The sequence below is a fragment of the Scleropages formosus genome, chromosome 23 (assembly GCF_900964775.1).
Source record: "Scleropages formosus chromosome 23, fSclFor1.1, whole genome shotgun sequence".
Taxonomy (NCBI): domain Eukaryota; kingdom Metazoa; phylum Chordata; class Actinopteri; order Osteoglossiformes; family Osteoglossidae; genus Scleropages; species Scleropages formosus.
The window spans coordinates 13,067,905-13,088,088 of NC_041828.1; the positions used below are offsets into that span (position 1 = coordinate 13,067,905).

Consider the following 20,184-nt stretch of genomic DNA (forward strand, 5'->3'; position numbering starts at 1 on the left):
CTTATGTAACAAAGATCCCTGCCTTAGTTGACATGCATGCAATTTTCAGAAACTTATGTACAGGATGTTTTGTAGAAGAGATGCTTCAGTCCTTCAACTGTGTCTGGCACTTAAAACAGCAGCACAACGTCACTTGTGAGGAAGCTGGAGCGGTGCATGCAGCCGGCATGTGCGGATGTGCTATAGCACTGAGTCCATAGCCTCCTGGAAATGGTCTGCTGGCACTGGGAATCATCCTCTCATGAAGCTGCTCTTGTTCTCCAGCTGGTAAGATGCACATCATGTTTTTGAGTCCAGTCCTAACTGGACTGCCCTCATATGCTCTTAAAAGAAAGATCAAAGAAGTATCTGGATAACCTTGGACTTTGAACGTCGCAATACGAAGGCTCAGACGTGATCAGGAGGATGTTGGCCTGCAGTCTTTTGCTGCCGATGCCCTCGGCTTTAGGTTTTTCTAGGAATGTTTCCTGTTATGCGCATACATATCTGCCAAGAACAGAGCAAAAACCAACTTGTTCATATATGCTACGCTTCTCCATTGCGCAAAAGTCCATCACGCACATACCTTCGTCACAGGTGTACAACTGTACTCAACAAACTGGCTATGGTTTACAGCTTTGTGAAGTTCTCTTAGCTTTCTCTTCTCCAGCATTGCTTTTCTATTCGCCTTACATTCTGGGTTAATGCTATTTCTGGAGTATCCACCTCTTCCTGCTGTTACTCTTCAATCACTGTATTCCTTCTTCCACCTTGAAATGGGTTTTTATACAGCCTTTCTCAAAGTTCTCACTTGTTCAGTGTCAGTTGTGTCTTTTCTCATATGTACACCTACCAAACTAACATGTTAGCACACTATCATATTTCACAAAGCTGTTGTGGTTTATAGTATATAAACAAACATCAAAAATCAAATATTTACTTTTAATCCCTTCAATAAATAAGTTTGTAAAATATTAAATAAAGATAGAATAAAGTTTCTAATCTAATTGTTCACCATTGGTACCAGTAGAACTATAAATACCTAAACAACTACAAGGGCTCATGTATTTCTGGAACAGATGACAAGAAGCTGTCACCTACAGTCAGAAAAATGTCTGGTGCTTTCTAAAATTTCATGTGTGAGCTTAGCAAAAAGTTTTTTCTCCACTGAGGAATTTATACAAAGTCCAGAAGTTGTGCTGGGCATAGTGGTACACATGGAGTGACCCCAGTGCTGGACGTAGTGTGCGTATCCTCCAGAAAGTCAGTCTTTCATTATTTCTCAGGTCAGTGACTCAGTATGAACTGCCATGTGATTCAGCCTTTCGACACAAACCAAACATTGCCACAGACCAAAGAGATCTGCAGAAACATGCCAAGGCCAGTTGTTGCATCCTATTAAAGGCAAAATCATTATATTGAGTCTTTCTTTCAACTTATTTAAATGTTTTTTCCAATAGGAAAAAATGTCTAATCTTTCGCTTCATTAAATCACTGCGTGGAGACTTTTACGTGTAACATATGAAAATGTCAAGGTCTAGTAGACAGGAGGTTGTCAATAATTCACCTTTTGCCACCCTTAGACTCTGCTGGGACATGTTTTGTGAGGGCTTGATAGTGAAAGGAAAATTGTAAGCACATGGGGAATTAAAGAAGCCACCTGACGACTTAGACATCAGGATAATCATAATATCGCTCCAGTTCACGGAAGATGTCATTGGGGTTCTTGCAGGTGAGGTTGCAAAAGCAGGCATTTATCCACATAACTTGCCAGGTGAACGTAGACCCGTTAGGACACTGGAACTCCACCTCGATGGTTTTGGACTTATAGGGGATGCAACAGCGCTCATCTGTGCAAACCCCGCAGTACTTGGGCCAATACTGCTTCTTGCTGGTGCAGCCGGAGATGGTGAAGTTCTGAGCCTGGTCCTCCCGATAGATGTTTAAGCACTTCTTCCCTGGCTGAAATGTAAAAGCAGAGGTGTGAATATCAGGTTTTTGAAGGGCAACTATTAGTGGAATGCCACCAGAAGTCCTCCCACTGGAGTTTGATGAGCGCCAGTGTGGAGAAACAGCCTACCTTAATGTGCTTGGTGATGTCCACTTCGCATGGTCGGATTGTACATAGACGTGTCTCCTTCACCATCTCACACTGATCATTGGCATTGGAGATGCGCATGGAAATGCCCCGACCACATGTCCTCGAACATGGACTCCAGGGCGTAGTCTGGCTCACGCAGTTCTTGTGCCATATCTCATTGTCATTGGGAAACACTGTCAAGACATAGACAGCAGTGTACCTGGCAATCCCAGCAAACCCTGCTGTCTATTGACTTCACCCTACAGTTAATCAGTCCTATTAAAGGGGAAGTTCACCCCCTCACGCAACAGCATACCTGGGTGTGTGGATGCTCCTGATTTTTTTGGAATCTATCACCTCCATTTTCAATTAATTTGTATTTTTTATTACAATTTTTGGTCTCCAAACATAGATTTATACTGTAATTAAGTGAGGAAAAAGTGTCATATAAGTGCTTGAAAAAGTTATTTACTTCTTCCCTGTTTTAGGACTCCCTCATCTTTTTTATCACCATATTCATTACTAAGGGCAATACAAATAGATAGATAGATAGATAGAGAAGGGAATATTACAATACAGATATCATTTACTAAGGTCACAGACAATTTGGATAGACCAGCTGGCATATGTTGGAGCTGCTAAATAGCTAAACAAGTAAATATGAGGAATGGGAAATTTCTCCTGAAATACACACACTTTCAGAACCGCTTGTCCCATACAGGGTCGCGGGGAACCGGAGCCTAACCCGGCAACACAGGGCGTAAGGCCGGAGGGGGAGGGGACACACCCAGGACGGGACACCAGTCCGTCGCAAGGCACCCCAAGCGGGGCTCGAACCCCAGACCCACCAGACAGTAGGACTGTGGTCCAACCCACTGCGCCACCGTGCCACTGCACCCCCCTCCTGAAATATTTTGATATAAAATAACAGAAATGTGGTATTGTTCTTTTACTGCTATGAACTGCCCTTGTGTCTCATATCCTGTAAGAGAGAACAGGTATACAAAGGGAAAACTGCATACAGAGCCCAGTGTCCAACATCTTAAAAATAACAGTGAAAAAGTACACAGGAAAGGGTTCGGCCTTCCCCAACATGGCATTTAAAAGTATCTTCACATCCAGTCTCTCTTAAAGAGACAGGAAAGTAGCACAGCACTTTTCCCAAACAATCAACAATCACTGTTTCACTCCTACCATATATAAAAGGGCTACAAAATAATACTTCCGAACTTCAGCTTCTAATACATATTATGTTGCTGATATTTTCCTTGGTTTTACTGTTATTATTATTAGTGTCAATTTCTTAGCTGATGCTTCAACAGTAGTTTACAGATGGATACTTTATGGAACCAAATTCACTCTGTAGCTCAAGATTACAACTGTGTGTCTTTAACCACTTTACTGCTTTACAGTAAACTGTACTATTTGGATTAGAAGTTCTTATTTGAGCTCTGCTGCAGAAGTGAGCGCTGTGCATCTTAAAAGCCTGAATGTGGGCTGTAAGCAGAGAGAAGACAGAGGCAGATGGACAAGGGGTACCTTCTAGAGCGTGCCTGGGAGCGGTTTTACGCGCCTTTCTAGATTCGTCGCAGATCCACTCCTCGCAGCAGCGGCCTGGCAGCCTGACCCGTTGTGGGGCCTGGCACCATACGAGGGGTGGCTGCGAGTCAGTGCAGAGCGACACACACCCAATGGCGCCGTTCACACACAGGCAGCGGTACTTGCAACTGGGTTGGAAGCTCTGTCCATTACGATAGATCACTCCATTGTGTTCACAGCCGGTGCCCACCACATCTGTAGAGGTGGGGTGAGGGTTGGGGTGGCAGGAGAGGGGTGATGGTAGGATTGGTGGGTGCATTTCATTAATAACAGTCACCCGGTGAAGGAGCTCTTCGACTCAGACAAGTTAGTTTCTGCCTGTTAATTATGAAGTGCTCTTTAGACAACAGCACATTAATTGTTGTTTTGATTAACAGAAAGCTTATTATGTAGAAGACATGAAACACAGGCAGGATAGAATATAGGCCCATGTCCCTCTCAACATGAAACTTGTAGAAAACTAAAGATGCCACTGAGCAGTGCAGAACTGGGTGCTGCGAAAAGGTCAAAGGCCACTTACATGCACACACTCCTTTTTCGTACCTAGGCTTGTCAGCGCTATAGTCGCAGTACAGGCCCTTGTGGTGGTCGCAGATGTCAGCCTCGTTGCAGGTCTCACCCACCTGCTTGGCACAGGCCTTGCAGCAGTCGCAGCCATCCGTGAGAAGACTGACCCCTGGCGGGCATTGCGGGGGGCTCTTGGGGCATTTGCAGGGCCACTTGCAGTATTGCGTGCGGCCCACTGGCTCTGGCGTGGTGGGTGTAGGCAACTCACCAATGGAGCCCTGGGAGGAGGCCTGCGGCAAAAAAAGCAGTTCTTGCTCAACACTGACGGCATGAGTCAGTGCATGGGGTTGTGTACGGGCCTTCCCTTCAACTGTTTACCATGATGCAAAAAATTGACTCTAATAACAATTAGAGATGACCTAACCATAATTAGAGGTGACCCTAACCGTAACCCTAAAGCAAAAAGTTTCAAAGTGCTCACAAATATTGATGTCATGAATGACTATGTAATTTGATTTACTATTCATTTATTACATACAATACTTTATGAATAGTTCAGCAGACAGTTTACAAGTGATTACAGAAATTCTCATTTACATACGTGGTAATTAAGCATCCCTTTTAGGATAATTCCCCTAACTAGCAGATTTCCAGGAATGAACTGCACTGAAGTCACACTTGAATCATACAAGCTGCACATCAAAGATGTCAACAAAGAGAGATGCTTGCTCTCAAGCCTGACCTTTCATTTACAGTAACAGATTTCCAAAACAGAAAGCAATATAAATTAACAGCCATGCATGCAGGACAGATTATTTTCAGCAGGCTCTCTCTTGCTTGGTTTAAGACCCTTTCTGGGGGGACCACACATTGGAACCTTCCCCAGGCACAGTGTGGTTCTTCTAGACTTGTCCACTTGACCTTAATCCCACTTGGCACGGTCCACTGCCACCCCACCGATCTACATCTCTGCTAATGACACATAGCGTTCCTGTTCGGACACCACGGTGACAAAGTTCCTCTGAGGTGAATCCAGCCACACAACACAGATCACCCCAGTTATTCGTTTCAACACATTCCTCTGTTATTACCCCATGCTCACTAAGCAACAACAGCGAAGGCCTCTAATCTACTGCAAACCCTTTAGCCCTGACTTTCTCAGCCACACACTGGGAAATCTGACTCTGTTGCTAAGCTTTACCTCTTTCTGTCGGAAGATCAAATGATACAGGAGCAAACAAAGGAAACAAAGTCTCCCCACGAAGCCCCGTGTTGCTGACGCCCAAACAAACCGCAAAGCCTGAACAAGGTATTCACATCACATTCAAGCTCTTCTGGTCTTTCTGATTAATTTTCATGTGAGCTGTGATGTGCATATGATACTAGCTGTTTATTTAATAAGACATTTAAAGCCAGCATAGTGTGTGTGACATTTTTATGTAACACTTGAGCATGCTCTGCTAGTTACCTGTGTGATTTGTACATTCGTACCAGGAACCTTTAAACAAACCACTTTAGAGGGTATACATTACCACGTGAAACCATATAATGTTACAAAACACATTCTGGTATTTTACAATTTCCCAAATAAATACTGTAAAAAATAAGAGGAGACAAAGTACTACCAACGAGTCAAAACAAAAGTTTCAGTATCGGCAAAACTCATGGAAATACCCATAGTGAGCCTAAAATGCAAAAATAATTTATTTAGTTGGTTTTCTAAAAGTAATTGTGATCAATAAACTTAAAAAAGTAGCCATGTGACATGGCCAAATTACACAAGACCAGTACAAATGTGGCATGCTTGTTTCATGTTTTATTATGTTTACACGGCATCTATTTATCTAGTCAATATTTGACCAAGGACATCTTAAGAATATCTTTATGATATATCATTGATCAAATATTTACTGGTAAAATATCATTAAAAATTACACAGAGAAACACTTTAAATTTTGTTGAAACAGGGAATGGTTTCATAAATATTGTACAGGCTCAAACACCAGGTTAGTGATATTTCTTATATTTTCTGGATACAGACCAAATTAAACTGTTGCAGACATATTCAGATTCATAAAAGGAAAGCGAAGCAGAGGGACCCCATCAAACACAGTGATGTTCTGATACTCCTGGGTTAGTGAACTCCATTAATTAATAGATAAATATTTCACTTTAGGGGGCGTGGTGGGGCAGTGGGTTGGACCGGGTCCTGCTCTCTAGTGGGCCTGGGGTTCGAGTCCCGCTTGGGGTGCCTTGCGACGGACTAGTGTCCTGTCCTGGGTGCTTCCCCTCCCCCGCCAGCCTTACGCCCTGTGTTGCCGGGTAGGCTCTGGTTCCCCGTGACCCCGTATGGGACAAGCGGTTCAGAAAATGTGTGTGTATTTCACTTTAAGGCTCATGAAGAACCTGCATATGCAAGAATTTAGTGTGCTCCACAATTTCATGCGTCTTGCAACACAGCGTGTCCTCAAATGCAGTGTGCTATGCAGGGCTGATTCTTGAAATGTATTTTACACTGCACTGCAGTGTGTTGTGCAGCAGTATGTGACCCGCTGGGTGGTGTATACTGGACAAAGGCTGGCAGAGTTCCACGAATAACAAGACTGCGATGCACTGGGATTCTAGCAGACCCAACGGCTCAGGTCAAGCTCCACAGCCCACATACTTGAAGAAAAAGCTTACACATGAGAAAGAATCCACCATTATTCTCAACCATTTCTTTGAAACCTGTAAATGAATACCTCATTATAACCAGAGTTATGAATCAGCAATGTCCTTGAAAGTTAAAAAAATTCCTTGTCCACTGCAGTTGAATTTCTTCCACATTTTACAAATATACATATATATCATTGTATTAATTGAATAGCTTATCTTCTATGTAAAATATATAATTGAATATATTTCCAATATATTTAGAAAATTCTACGATGCGTATACTACAGATTGTCAGATCTAACTCCTATCTTTTTAGTAATTTCTGATCTGTCCCCCGACTGATAACATGTTGGCTGTTTTTTTGCAACAAACATGGAAGTGACAAAATCAGTAAAATAAAATGATTGGTTGCTTCTGGCCTAAATGATCCTATGACCATAGAAGTTTTTGGGTCACTCGTTAATGTTCATTTGCCACTGGTTGCCACAAATACAGCATAAAGCTATTGCTTACATAAAAAAAAGCTGAAAAGGATTTTCAAAAAAATTACAACCATTCGTGGAAAATTCTGTATATTTTATTAAGACTATGCCAGATGTTTAACCATGAAAAAAATGGAAATAACCACAAGGTGCAATTATTAAAATGTGTGCAACTGGTGCAACAAACGACTCTGTGCATGTGTTTGGAGCTGTTACTGAGCTGCCTTAAATGCTCAAATGGGTTTCTATGTAAGAGGATAACAATCACAGCATTGTTGCACAACAAGACAGTCCGAAGGATTCATGGCCTTCGGTGGCTACAGCATTGGGCTGTGTTCAAAGTACCATTTGTCACACTGTTCCCACAGTTTGTAAATCGCACAGCATGCATTTTGCCCTATTCACAGGGCACTCTGAGACCTGCAAAGATGAAGAGCTCATTTAGACCTGAGAAGCAAAACCTGAAGTCATAAAACTCTTTTCTAGACTACTCTCCATGTTTCAATAGTACAGTATTTTTGAATTTACTGAATGCAATCTGTATTACAACTATAAGCACCTAGCATGCCAGTCCATCACAAGGCACCCCAAGCAGGACTTGAACCCCCGACCCACCAGGGAGCAGGCCCCGGCCAAGCCCGCTGCACCACCACACCCCCCCTTCAAAGGAAGTCAAACAAAACACAATCACAAGAAATTAATTTCCACATAAATAACCGTAGCATTCCAAGTATATAAATGCACGGTATTACTTGGGTATACTTCTCATTTTTGAAATCATTACAATAATTAGTTTTTACACTCCCTGTTAGAAAACCTCATTGACCTTTGACCCCTTGAGTGCGCCTGCCAGAAGACATGAAAATCAGCATTGTTTATTGGAGCCGGATCACCCGAAGACAATCCTGTTAAGATCACAAGCAATAGCTGGAAGATGAGTAATGATGTGAGATGTTAGATGTAGATTCCTTATATAAATCAGCTTCCTTAAAAATTGTGCATAAACCCTTGATCAGGAACCCAGGAGTGTCACTTTTAATCCACTGGAACCACACGGTGGCAGTATAATACTGTTCACAGTCAACTGTTACCTTACTTCTCAGCTCCTGCTTACCTTAGTCAAAAAAAGGCATCAAGCATAAATACCCAACCAGCTCGGTGAACAGCTGAGCCACTCTTTTATACATTTTAGGGTATGGTTTCCGAACCATTGCTTCATTATCCCAAAGACATTTGCTCTGTGCTGCACAGATGTCTCAGAAGAAGAAAAATAAATTCCTCATCCAGGCAACGTTAGAGGTTGTTTACGACTCGGAGTAAGTGGAAGTGTCATACGTCAGTAACGTCCACTTCCTGTCATTTTCTCCACCATTCTCTGATCCGGGCTATAATTAAGGAAAGTACAGTTATCGAGATGTACAACCCAACTCTGTCCACCTTATGTGTGTGCAGTCTGGGTTACTGAGTGTGGGGGTAGCCGTACAACTGCTCCTGAGCTGCTCATGGAGCACCATTAAATGTGCTCCTCAGAAATAAAATCAGCATGGTGTGGTGTACAGAAGAAAAACCACATCGGCACTATTCTTCTTACTTTTTGGGTCAGTCATGACATCCTCCAAGGCCAAAACCTAAAAAAATCGAAACATGAACACAATCCTCTAAAAGTGTTTAAGAGGAGATTCCAAAAGCATGGAGAGCTACTAGTGACCGTTCCCTTCTATGGCATTGCAGGAGGGCGTTGATTATGGGTGTGCATTCAAATTACTGTCATCATCCAAACAATTGTGATCACAGCTGTGATCTTCTATGATCAACACATCTTAGTGCAGTCCAGGTTATCTGCTCAACCCCCATCGGTCTTAGAGCACCGACAGATCATAAGAGAAGACCAAAGGACTAGAAGCACCATCCATCAGATGAACTTCACAGGAGCCAAACGAACTATGACAGTGGCAGGTGAGCTGCCACCTTCGGCTGTCAAAAGGCAAAGAGGGAAACATGGATGTGCAATTCAAAACAGAGGACTCAATTTGGAATTATATATATATATATATACCGTATGTGTTCATTAAAAAGTCTGTGGTGCAATGAATGACAGGTGATCTTTATGAACTTTCCTGCTGCTGTCTTCTGTGTGTTCCTGAAATGAACTATATTTATGAATATATGCCACACTGGTAATAGACATATTATATATTCTATTCAGACAATTATACATCAAACTGAAAGCTGGTAATTTAGGATGATAAACGGTGACAAGGTATGACAACAATAACTTTTTACGCATTTTAATGACATTGCTTTACTACGTGCGTCAAAAGCCCCAATTCTCAAATAATGTGGTGTCTTAGCAAAGAATTTCAAACAAAAAAAAAGCATAATAATAATAATAATAATAACGTATTGTTAGAAATGCACCTTTTCACTTACCCAGCCTATAATAAACTTGCACTGGACATTCCAATGCATTATTGTTGCCGATTCGCTTTTGAACTGGTCCGTCTCCAGACACGTGCGTGGCGCCCGATCACCTGACACGCGCAGCCTCGCGCAGCCAAATGATGGGCGCGCGCTTCTCATCCCCGCCGAACATTTTCATACGTCGTGTGTCACCAAAATGCATTGCTTCATTGCTTTTTTTAATTCCTTTTTTTCACATCAAACACTACTGTATAATACAGTCAGTATTCCCCAGCGCCATCAAAAGAGTAAATAAAGTGGAAAACAGATTAAACAGTCCGAATGCGGTCTGTAAGGTCACACAAATATAAAGAAGTGCTGAAGTGAATATGCTCACCTGATGGACGTGGGCTACTATTACTAGTATTAGAATCCACTGTAGAAGCCACCTCATCCCTGGAGCCCAGCGTTAAAGTCATTGAACCCAGAATCAGATCCTTGTGAAATGAAAAGGTCTGAGGCGTTTCTCCGCTTTCTTCCACATCCTCACGTTGGCATTCCCGGCAAAGTCCCCGCGCGCCTTTTTATGTGGACTCCAAGTGTCCTGACGTCAGGTCTGACTCGGGACGAGCCCCGGATTTTATTTTCTCACATTTTTTTCTCCTTTTCCCTCTTTTTTTCCCTCATTTTCTCCTCCCTGCCTCCACAGCTCCCGTTGAAAAAGTGAAAAATGAGAGAGAACCAGACAAAACCCCGTGGCTTTTTCATACATCAGCCAAGAGCCATTTGCCTCAGATTCCAGCCAACGTCTCTGTCCATAAGTGGAAACAGTTATTAACCTTCGTGTAAATGACACCTTTGTCGAAGGTGACCAGCAAATGTTAGACAATGAAATGTACACTTTTTTGCCCATTTATACAGCAGGGTGTTCTTTATCAGTTCAAAGTAAGCATTTTTACTGAAAGTACCACGGTAGGAGTGGGATTTGAACCCAGAACCATCAGGTCCAGTTAGCAGCCCTTCACACTAATCAAATTTAGAAGTCTCATCCTGCTTCTACAACAAGCAAATTCCGCAAAATTAAAACTGATGTAAATTTTTTCTCTCTCTCAGGCTCCATTAATGTACTACTAGAACTGACAAAAAATATGTGATGACGTAAAACATCTGCAAAAGTAGAAAAAATGAGGGGGCAAAATACTGTTTCTTAGCGCTGTGCAGAATTAACACGTTTATACACAACACAGTTTTGTGATTTTGCCTGAGGCTGAATGTACAAACTGTACATTTTTCATACCAAGCAGTTCAGCATCTTTTACTGATGACTGACATTTGTTGTGTGTGTGTGAACTCCACGCAGAGAAATGTATGACTGATGAGGGAAGGTGCAGGCATGCCGTGCGTGACCTTTTAACGGTCTTTAAATGTAGACAACACAAAGGATTCACTTGTGTGCTTTTTCTGTCACCTTGCCAGGTACGTCTGGTGTCTGCATGTGCCGCGACCTGAGCTTTGTCATTGACAGCTGCCCTTGCAAAAGCAAGAAAAAGAAGAATGACCTCATTGTCATGGAGAAACGTGCCCCGAATATGACCCGTGTGATTTACACTTGTCATATTTAATCTCCTCAAGAAGAAGACAGCCGCTTTGAAGTGATCTGAGAGGAGGTGTCTCTCCAGGAAGGTCTGGGGGATCTGCAAGAAGACGATGCACTCAGCTCCAGGGAGTAAGAGGACACTCTGCTCCAATGCTCTGCAGAGCGTCCGGAGAAATGCATTGATGTCCAATTGCATCATGATGAAAAGAAGGAGGGAGAGAGATTTGTGTACTGCTCTACCACTTGTGGAAAGGAGAAGTAACTGGTTTCCTGCTGGGTTTCCTCAGAAAAAGGCACGGCTCTGGGAAACTGAGACCAAAGCCCACTCAAGGGGTTGACGCTTTCTGCTTCAACCTGGAGAAAGAGGTGTTTATAGTAACAAAGGTTTGAAATGATAAAATCCAGGTTGGTCTTGCCATTTATTTGTGCTTCATCCCCTAGTTTGAGAGAACTGGTCTGGCTTTGCACCTCAATGCAGAAGTGACACAGCAGTAAGCAGAGACCTACATGGATCATGTCTGTTGCATATTTCTGCAATATGCAAATTGTTGTGGTTTATAATGTGGAAGACAGAGGAACAAATAAAAGGCTGCCTCTGATTAAGCTTGGAGGGGAGCTTGCAGAATGAAAAGAACACCAGGGTGAGGGCTGAGTGAACGGGAGGCAGCGACGCAGGACATACCCGCCGAATACAGCCCAGCAGCCACCCACAGTTCAGCATTAACAGGGGACTGCAGAACAAAGTGAAGAGCCCCAACAGACTGATCCCTGGCCAGAATAAGATATTTCACATTTGTTTAGGAATTTTTTTAAAAAGTGGGCAGAAGTGTCTTTTGTCCTCTGCAAGTAAACAAAAATCATAGTCGTGCTTAAGCCTTTGGATATACCATTCAGTGGTGCTCCAGTGTTTGGTTATTACTTGATAAGAAGCAGATGAAATTTCACATTTGAAATTCCTCATATTTCTTCTGCCATGAGAAGTAGTTGTGCACATGTTTAATGTTTTTTTTTCTTTTTCTGAAAGACATTGGAAGTTTTAAAAGAGAGCTCTTGAGGTCACATAAATGTGAAAGTAGGAAGAAGTTAGTGTCTGTCTGCACAAAGGAAAACAACTTCACACAATAGTTTCACTTCAGTATGTAATTTTGGAAGTCTACACCTTTGCCGCATAACATGTTTATCAAAAATCTTTAAAAAATGTCACAAATGTTACAATAAAGTAAAATAAATGAAATATAAAGAAATGTTATGGGTTTAGAGTTTATATTTAGTCGATTTTGAATGGAGACGGATCAAAATCTCCCCTTGAACCGATTCAATGTTACATCTAACTCATCTACTATTAAACATGAAAACATTATCAAGATGAGACTGACTGAAATTTATGTTATTCCAGAGGTTAAAAAAAAAAATTAAATCACTCATATATTCAGGATGTCTTAGTTCTAAACCGTTATTTAGCAGGATGGATGACTTTTATAAGGTGAAACAAAGTTGAGATTTCTAGTTTGTTCAGTTCACTTTTTCAGTTTTCCCACAAAAATAATAAAGTAACACAGTTTATGTACTTTTCACATTGCATTGTTTTAAGCTTGGATTTTCAGAATTTATTTAAAATAAAAACTCAAATAATTTGAATGTTCTTGAAATCAGGAAAGAACATTCTGGATGCATTGAGGATTTTTGGACCCTATCTGAATTAGAGGACTGGGTTAGACAGTGTGGCTTATGCAGTTCAGTAATTATAATCTTTATATAATTTTGGCCAGTAGAACGAGACCAAAGAGCAGCATATGGAAGTTTTCCTGTGTAAGTGACCTATAATAAGAAAGTTTTGAGGGTATCAGTCTGCTCCATTGTAGCTTAGTAGGAAACCTAAGCTGATAATGCCAAATCTGAGAACATCCAAAAGATCATCCATAGCTCAAAAAGATTTTACAAAACCACTGCTGGCTACCATTTGCATTTGGTTAATTCAGACCCTTCTGAAAGGCTTTAAAGGCTCTATATGGAGGTCATGGTATATATGAAACCTAGTAGAGAACCAAGACAAATGGTTCTGGAAGTGTGAAAAAAATGCTCATGTTTTTTACAATTGTTTTTACATATAATAAGAATTAGATACATCTTGAAATGATACTACATAGATAGATAGATAGATAGATAGATAGATAGATAGATAGATAGATAGATAGATAGATAATTTATTTTTCCAAGAGGAAATTGCACGAGGTATTTTCATTCCCACCCCTACTAACATGTTAAATCGTGTGAATGTTTATGATTTACCACTTCAAGTCTCAGTAGCATAAACGCATTGCAAAAATCACCTAATGCTATATAACAGAGTAAAAGCTGTTGCAGAACTACAGTTATGTACAAATTGTTGGTGGGTGGGTAACTTTAATGGAAACTTTGGTTATGGTACAAACTTTAACAAAACTGGCCAAAAGCAATAAGTAAGCTCTTATTTCAGTTTCTGTTCCGAGCTTACACTGTACAGATGAGAGTGTCTGAGAAGGAACATTTGGTAAACCATAATGGTACAGCCCATTGCTGAACCAGAGCGATTACAGGGGCTAGACTCCAGGACCTGAAGCCGATTCTGCCTGGGTGCGGCAGGTGGTGAGGCTGAGAAAAGCATCCTGCTGAAGGACGCTGTGGGTGACTGAGGTTATTTATGGGAAAAATTGGAAAGAAACCCATTCTGTACATCGGATAGCATGTGTTTTTCATTCGGTGTCTCATCTATTCGCTTTTTATTAATGATCACTCACTCAAGGTTTGACAAAAATATATTTCCACTGTAAAATTCACCAAAATCTTCATCAGTTCAGTGCAGCTTCATTAAGTGGAGCCAGGAACATTACTTATTATTATGAAACTTTTAATATTTGTGAAATATTTATCGGTTAGAAAATACTTTAAAAAGAAAATACATTGCTTTCAGTTTATTTTGGAACACATGTAATTCTTTTATTAATTCCATTTTATTGTCTTATGGGCTCCTTGCTGTGAACAAACTTACAATGCATTAGAAGTCAAGTTTTCGTTAAACAAACTGATTTCTTCCAGTGAATGTGACAATCAAAATTGCCCCTTAAATAATAAAATCTGGCTTTGAGTTCTATAACAACTATAGCAAATGTTTATGCATACTCTTTTTCCAGATTCTGTCAAAAATAATTCATAACAGGAAGCAGGATATGATACACAATAAATATTAAGTCTTGATCTTGCCTTTTTATTGAATACTAAAAAGAGAGAAGAGCGCAGGTATTTTATGTTCTTTCCTCTGTGCACCACGGGACATTCAGAGCACGAAGCAGGACTGTAGTGTCCATCAGTGACCCTGTGTTAAATGCAGTGCCACAAACTCTAACTTGTAAATGAACCCCATGAACTGCCAAGGAGGAGGAACAGTCTGAATTTCGGTGCCAAACCACTGAGCTGCAATAGCTCGGCTAAACTGGCGGATCTGGCTGTCGATCTGAAGCGACTGGCACAGTGCCTGCCATCTGTGTGGGAGTACAGCAAAAGACAACAAGTGGTGTTTTTCTGCTGAAAGAGGTTGACCTGTCAGCCTGTGGCCAGGCTCACGGACTCCTGGAACTCAATCAGAGCTCTTTGAGATGATGGTGAAAACAGCTTTGCTGCAGGTTCAGATCTGTAGGGTTTTTTTCTTCTAATGGAGAAGGTGGAATTCATCAAGAGGCACAGCTAAAGCTGTCACTGTGAGCCTATATCTCTTTGGGACACTGGTTTTGTTTTCACAAGCAGGATAAATGTGATTTACAGAAGGAATTTGAGGACTCCAAAAGATGTACACAAGCAAGCCTCAACAGGAACCCGTGAGGGAACCTAAGATGAGCCCATGATCTGTTGATATAGAGTGAGGACATTGTGCTCTTCCACGGTGGGATACAAGTTCACTGTAGAATTCTCATTTCAGTCTTTGTCATTTTCTGTAGTAAAAGATAAAGACATGATGCTCCATATAAAAGGTGGCACAGTGGTGCAGCAAGTAACACTGTTGCCTCACAGTGTCTGGACAGGGTGAGAAGATGTGGGTTGACTGCCGCTCAGTCTCTGTAGAGTTTGAACGTTCTCCAAGAATGTGTGTGGAGTTTCCTCCCACAGTCCAGAGACATTTGTTTCAAGTGAATTGATGATTCTAAATGACCCATGACAGGTAATCTTAGTTTACTATGACCAACATTTTTTATTAATTTTCGTGGGCTTAAAACTTTTTATTTCCTACCTTCATTTCTGTGAAGTTGCAAAATTTTGTTGGAGTGACAATTTGGGAATTTTTAGAACTGACTGTAGGGTTAGGAGCAAAGGGTGTGGTGGTGCAGTGGGTTGGACCAGGTCCTGCTCTCTAGTGGGTCTGGGGTTTGAGTCCCGCTTGGGGTGCCTTGCGACGGATTGGTGCCCTGTCCTGGGTGTGTCCCCTCCCCCTCTGGCCTTATGCCTTATGTTGCTGGGTAGGCTCTGGTTCCTTGTGACCCTGTATGGGACAAGCAGTTCAGAAAGTGTGTGTGTGTGGTTAGGTACACCTGACCCTTTACATATACAGCTCATCCCTCACAGTTAGTGAGTTACCTGGCTGTGTTTCAGTATATTATGCATGCAAACAGTGCCACGAGGAATGGTTCCTATTTGAATAAACATTACAATGGCCAAGACATGTGACCTTAATGTGTATGAACGTGACATGATCAATGGTTCCTGCCTCACTAATTCAGGCATCTCAGAAAGATCCACCGTCTAGAGGTTTAATCACACTATAGTGTCAGAGTGTTTACAGAGAATGAAATGGTGGACAAATAAAAAACCAGTCTGTTGGATTTCTGTGGGTCGAAGGACAACGTCAACATCTGTTGAAGCTAACAGGAAGACCACAGGTGCAAAAAAATAATGGCTCAGTACCCCCTTTGTGTGCCGATGGGTATATTGGAATGTACAACTCATCAAATCTCAAAGCAGATGGGCTACAGCAGCAGAAGACCACTCCAGGCTCACCTTGTGTGAGCTCCGAACAAGAAGATGACGTTCCAGTAGACATGCTGTCACCAAAACTGTTCAAGTGAAGGGTAGAAAATGTTGCCTGCCCTGTCAAATCCCAGTTTTGTTGCAACTTGCTGGCAAGGTCAGAAATTTGCTTGAAAACAATGAATCCATAGGTCCATTCTGCCTGGTGTCAGTGGTACAGACTGGTGGTGGTGGTGTAATGTATGGCATGTTTTTCAGGCTCACATTAGGTTTTTCGGTCCTGGTTGAGAATTGTTTAAAGCCACAGAGTACCAAAACATTGTAGCATCCTCTCATGACCAGTATAGCCTGCAGGGTCCGGTTCAATAATGTGCCAGGTCACAAAGCACACATCATTGCAGGTTAGTTCCACTAACATGACAGTGCTTTTACTTTACTCCAATGGCATGCACAGGATCACCCCTCAAGTCAGCAGAGCACTTTAGGGATAAAGCTGAATTAAATAGTAGCAGAATGAATGTGCTGCAATGAAATATGTAGAAACTGTATGAAGTTGTCAAGGCACCATGAATCAAGAACTGAGTGCAACCTCTCCAGCACCTTGTTTCTAAATTTCTGCTGTTCTAGTAGCAAAAGAAGGTCCTATTATTTGAAAAAGTGACTAGTGGCTGTCAAAGAGTTTAAAATGAATAATTCATCTGACGCTGTTAACTACGCACACAGACTGAAGCCGCTTGTCCATGCAGGGTCATGGAAAACCGGAGCCTAACCTGGCAACATAGGGCGTAAGGCTGGAGGGGACACCAATCTGTCACAAGGCACCCCAAGCAAGGCTCGATCCCCAGACCCTCCAGAGAGCAGGCATAGACCAAACCCGCTGCGCCACCGCACCACCACACCCTCGCACCACCACACCCTCGCACCACCACACCCTCACACCACTGTTAACTAATGACCAAGTCTTAGGCTTCAGAATTTTTTACGCAAATAATTCAGGATACTTCAGTAGTAGCAGGGAGTGGGGCCTGAAACAGCAACCTTCAGGTGACAAGCCTGTAATATCTGTTATCGCTGTTTTACATGTAGACCGACATACTCACAGACAGCTTTTGTGCCTTTTCTCAGCAAAATACATAGTCACACAAATTTCAAAATTTTGGACAAGCGCTGAAGTCTGAAGTATTTCAAAACACTCTGAAAGATTTTAAACACATGACTTTCCCATGAGGACAGAAAGCTTACCGACTAAAGTAGAAAAAGGAGAGAGGCAGCGAAAGTATTTGGGCCAACAGAAATTTGGAAAGTGAAGGAGTAATCTAAATTCAGGAACTGCATTTGTTCCTCTCTGTTGCTTGCTTGGAAGGCAAAATCACATTTCAGTTCTGTTTGTGTAAGACTGCATTGCACTGCAGCTGGAAGTCAGACACACACCAGCAGATTTGCCTGTCAATCAAATTTTATATGCTGCCATATTTTAACAAGTGGCTTGTCACTCAGCACTTAACACGAAACATTATTCAGAACAGCCAAAAAAGGCACTGGAAGGAAACTGGGCAATGACTTTACTAAGCCAAGCAGTGACCAGTGTCAGTGGAAAACATTTAGTCTTAACTGTGGCCAACAGCGGCCCAGCGGTCAGAGTGTAACCAGCAGACAGAGGCCGAATGGCCCACAGTGCCGCTGTGTGACACAGGAGAGCAACGGCCAAGGAATTCCAGATCTCTCGGCTTCAACGCTCAGCCACGTCACCTCAGCACATTCCGAAAGACGATTCTGAGCAGAGAATAATGGGAAACAGTTGCCTTAAAGAAAGCAGCACCATGTTTACATCTGGCCTGACTAACGGTGCCATAGGCACATTTTGCCATTGGACAGCAGAGTCTGGAGTGTGTTTTAAAATTCCACCTTCCTCAGTTTCTCAGGCTATCTCTCCATACTGAGCCTAAAAGGGCCTCCCAATATCTAGTTCAAAAAAATCATTGATCTTCTTTATTCAATAAGCACTGGATGCAAGGCTCAGATTTCCTTTTGTGAGCAAGAACTACTGATATCACACACACACACACACTTTCTGAACCGCTTGTCCCATACAGGGTCGCGGGGAGCCGGAGCCTAACCCGGCAACTCAGGGCGTAAGGCTGGAGGGGAGGAGACACACCCAGGACGGCACCCCAAGCAGGACTTGAACCTCAGACTCACCAGAGAGCAGGACCCAGGCCAACCCACTGCACCACCACACCCCCCTACTACTGATATTAGAGATACCATATCATTACAGTGTTATCTTACACTGGTGCCCAAACATGGGACATATAACCAACATCCTTTGTTTTTGGATCACTTCAGGATACCTGTGACACTATAAAGCCTTTCATACTGTCCGAAACTGCTTGTCCAAAGCAGGGGTGGCAGCAAGCTGGAGCCTAACCCAGCAACACAGGGCGTAAGGCTGGAGGGAGTGGGGACACACCCAGGACAGGATGCCAGTCCATTGCAAGATACCCCAAGCAGGACTTGAACTCCACTCCCACCAGAGAGTAGGACCCAGCCAAACCCACTGCACCACTGCAGTCCACTAAGGCACAAACTGTGAGTTAAAAATAAGTGAGTGAATGAGTAGTATTACAAAAATAGGTAGGTATGGAAATAAGGGAAAACCACAGATTTGCAGACTTTTTCCTGAAATGAATTGAGCAATCTGGGAGAAACAAACTGTTTTTACAGCTCTGGAAGAAGCACAAAGTGAATATCTAGATTAAGCAATATCTTACATGTTGATGAGTAATGCTAAGTGCTGGATTTGACAAAGTAAGACATAATCTACAGTAACATTTACATTACGCTCCAGAAATGTAAAAATATTCACAAATATTTAAACATAGATAATAAATAAACGGCAATAATTTCTCACTTAATTCACTTAAACTGTGAATGAAGTACATGAAAGCCATAATTTAAATGGCATTTACGGATAAAAAATGCCAGGAATGTATTCAGTATGTTGTTTTGTGAAGTGATCCATGAAATATGGGTCTATGGCATACTTTTCCAACCTAAACACATCAGTGGGCCAGTCAAGACAAACCCGAGACTAAACCTGAGACTAAACCTGCACATATTTCACAAGTAACATACAGTTCCAGCAGCAACCAGTAACTTTAAAGCAGAATTACATTTACATTTATATGTATTCATTTCGATGCTTTTCTCCAAAGCAACTTACATCTCATAGAAAATACAATGTGTGCATTACAGTAGGAGAAAGAGACATGGTTGTAGACGTGTGATTGTTAAGTGCAGTTACTTTGTTTCTTTCCACCATGTGCCAATGTTCATCACACCAGTCCGCTGATTAGAATTTTAGCTGTATACAAAACAAATATCGTTCTGCTGTGTTTCCCCAAAGTGACATACTGTAGAAATATGAAAAAGGGAAGGCCATACATACCAAAATATCCTCATTTGCTTTCACTGTGCTTGTGCACGGAGAGGGTTGAACTGTGATGTATCGTTTACAAAGTCTTACATGATACACCATAAAAATTCTGAAATGTATTGCTTAAAGTGCAAAATGTCCAAAAGCAGCAGTGGAAAAACTCATGAAGATCATGGAAATGACAGACTTAAATACCTATAAAACATTTCATTTTAATATAATTTCCTCCTGAAAATGTTCAATGTATATTAACATATTTAGTGCCTTTATTTGCGAATACTTTTTGTGTAGATTACATGCATAAAATTATTATTCTGGAATATTTGCAGTTCAATAAACGTCACACTACGGAATTTAGTTAACATTTATGTTTGCTTTGGCTTGGGGCTTTTATTCTCTGATGGATTCTCAGCATCAGTTTTTCCTTTAAAAATGTTTGTTTATTCCAAGTTCA

General features: G+C 41.7%; 1 protein-coding gene across 2 annotated transcripts; it reads right to left on the reverse strand.

The window, feature by feature from the left end:
• Positions 1 to 1,482: 1,482 nt before the first annotated feature.
• On the reverse strand, positions 1,483 to 10,324 carry ccn4a (cellular communication network factor 4a). 2 transcript variants are annotated; one of them, XM_018731850.1, is made up of 5 exons: positions 10,100 to 10,324; positions 4,179 to 4,455; positions 3,599 to 3,853; positions 2,060 to 2,253; positions 1,483 to 1,941 (listed from the first exon to the last, which is right to left on the reverse strand). In XM_018731850.1, the coding sequence occupies exons 1-5, from the start codon at positions 10,154 to 10,156 to the stop codon at positions 1,648 to 1,650; spliced, it is 1,077 nt and encodes a 358-aa protein (XP_018587366.1). In that variant the 5' UTR covers positions 10,157 to 10,324; the 3' UTR covers positions 1,483 to 1,647. The 2 variants fall into 2 exon arrangements, with proteins under 2 accessions (XP_018587366.1, XP_018587367.1); XM_018731851.1 differs by lacking the exon at positions 10,100 to 10,324 and adding an exon at positions 9,733 to 9,793.
• Between the last annotated feature and the right edge of the window lie 9,860 nt (positions 10,325 to 20,184).

Bases quoted from the DNA above. Each gene is read 5' to 3' on its own strand.
- ccn4a (XM_018731850.1), bottom strand. From the start codon at position 10,156: ATGAGGTGGCTTCTACAGTGGATTCTAATACTAGTAATAGTAGCCCAC. The intron at 4,456-10,099 runs GTGAGCATATTC...TTTTTGCCGCAG, and splicing joins TAGTAGCCCACGTCCATCAG to GCCTCCTCCCAGGGCTCCAT. The intron at 3,854-4,178 runs GTAAGTGGCCTT...CCACCTCTACAG, and splicing joins CGAAAAAGGAGTGTGTGCAT to ATGTGGTGGGCACCGGCTGT.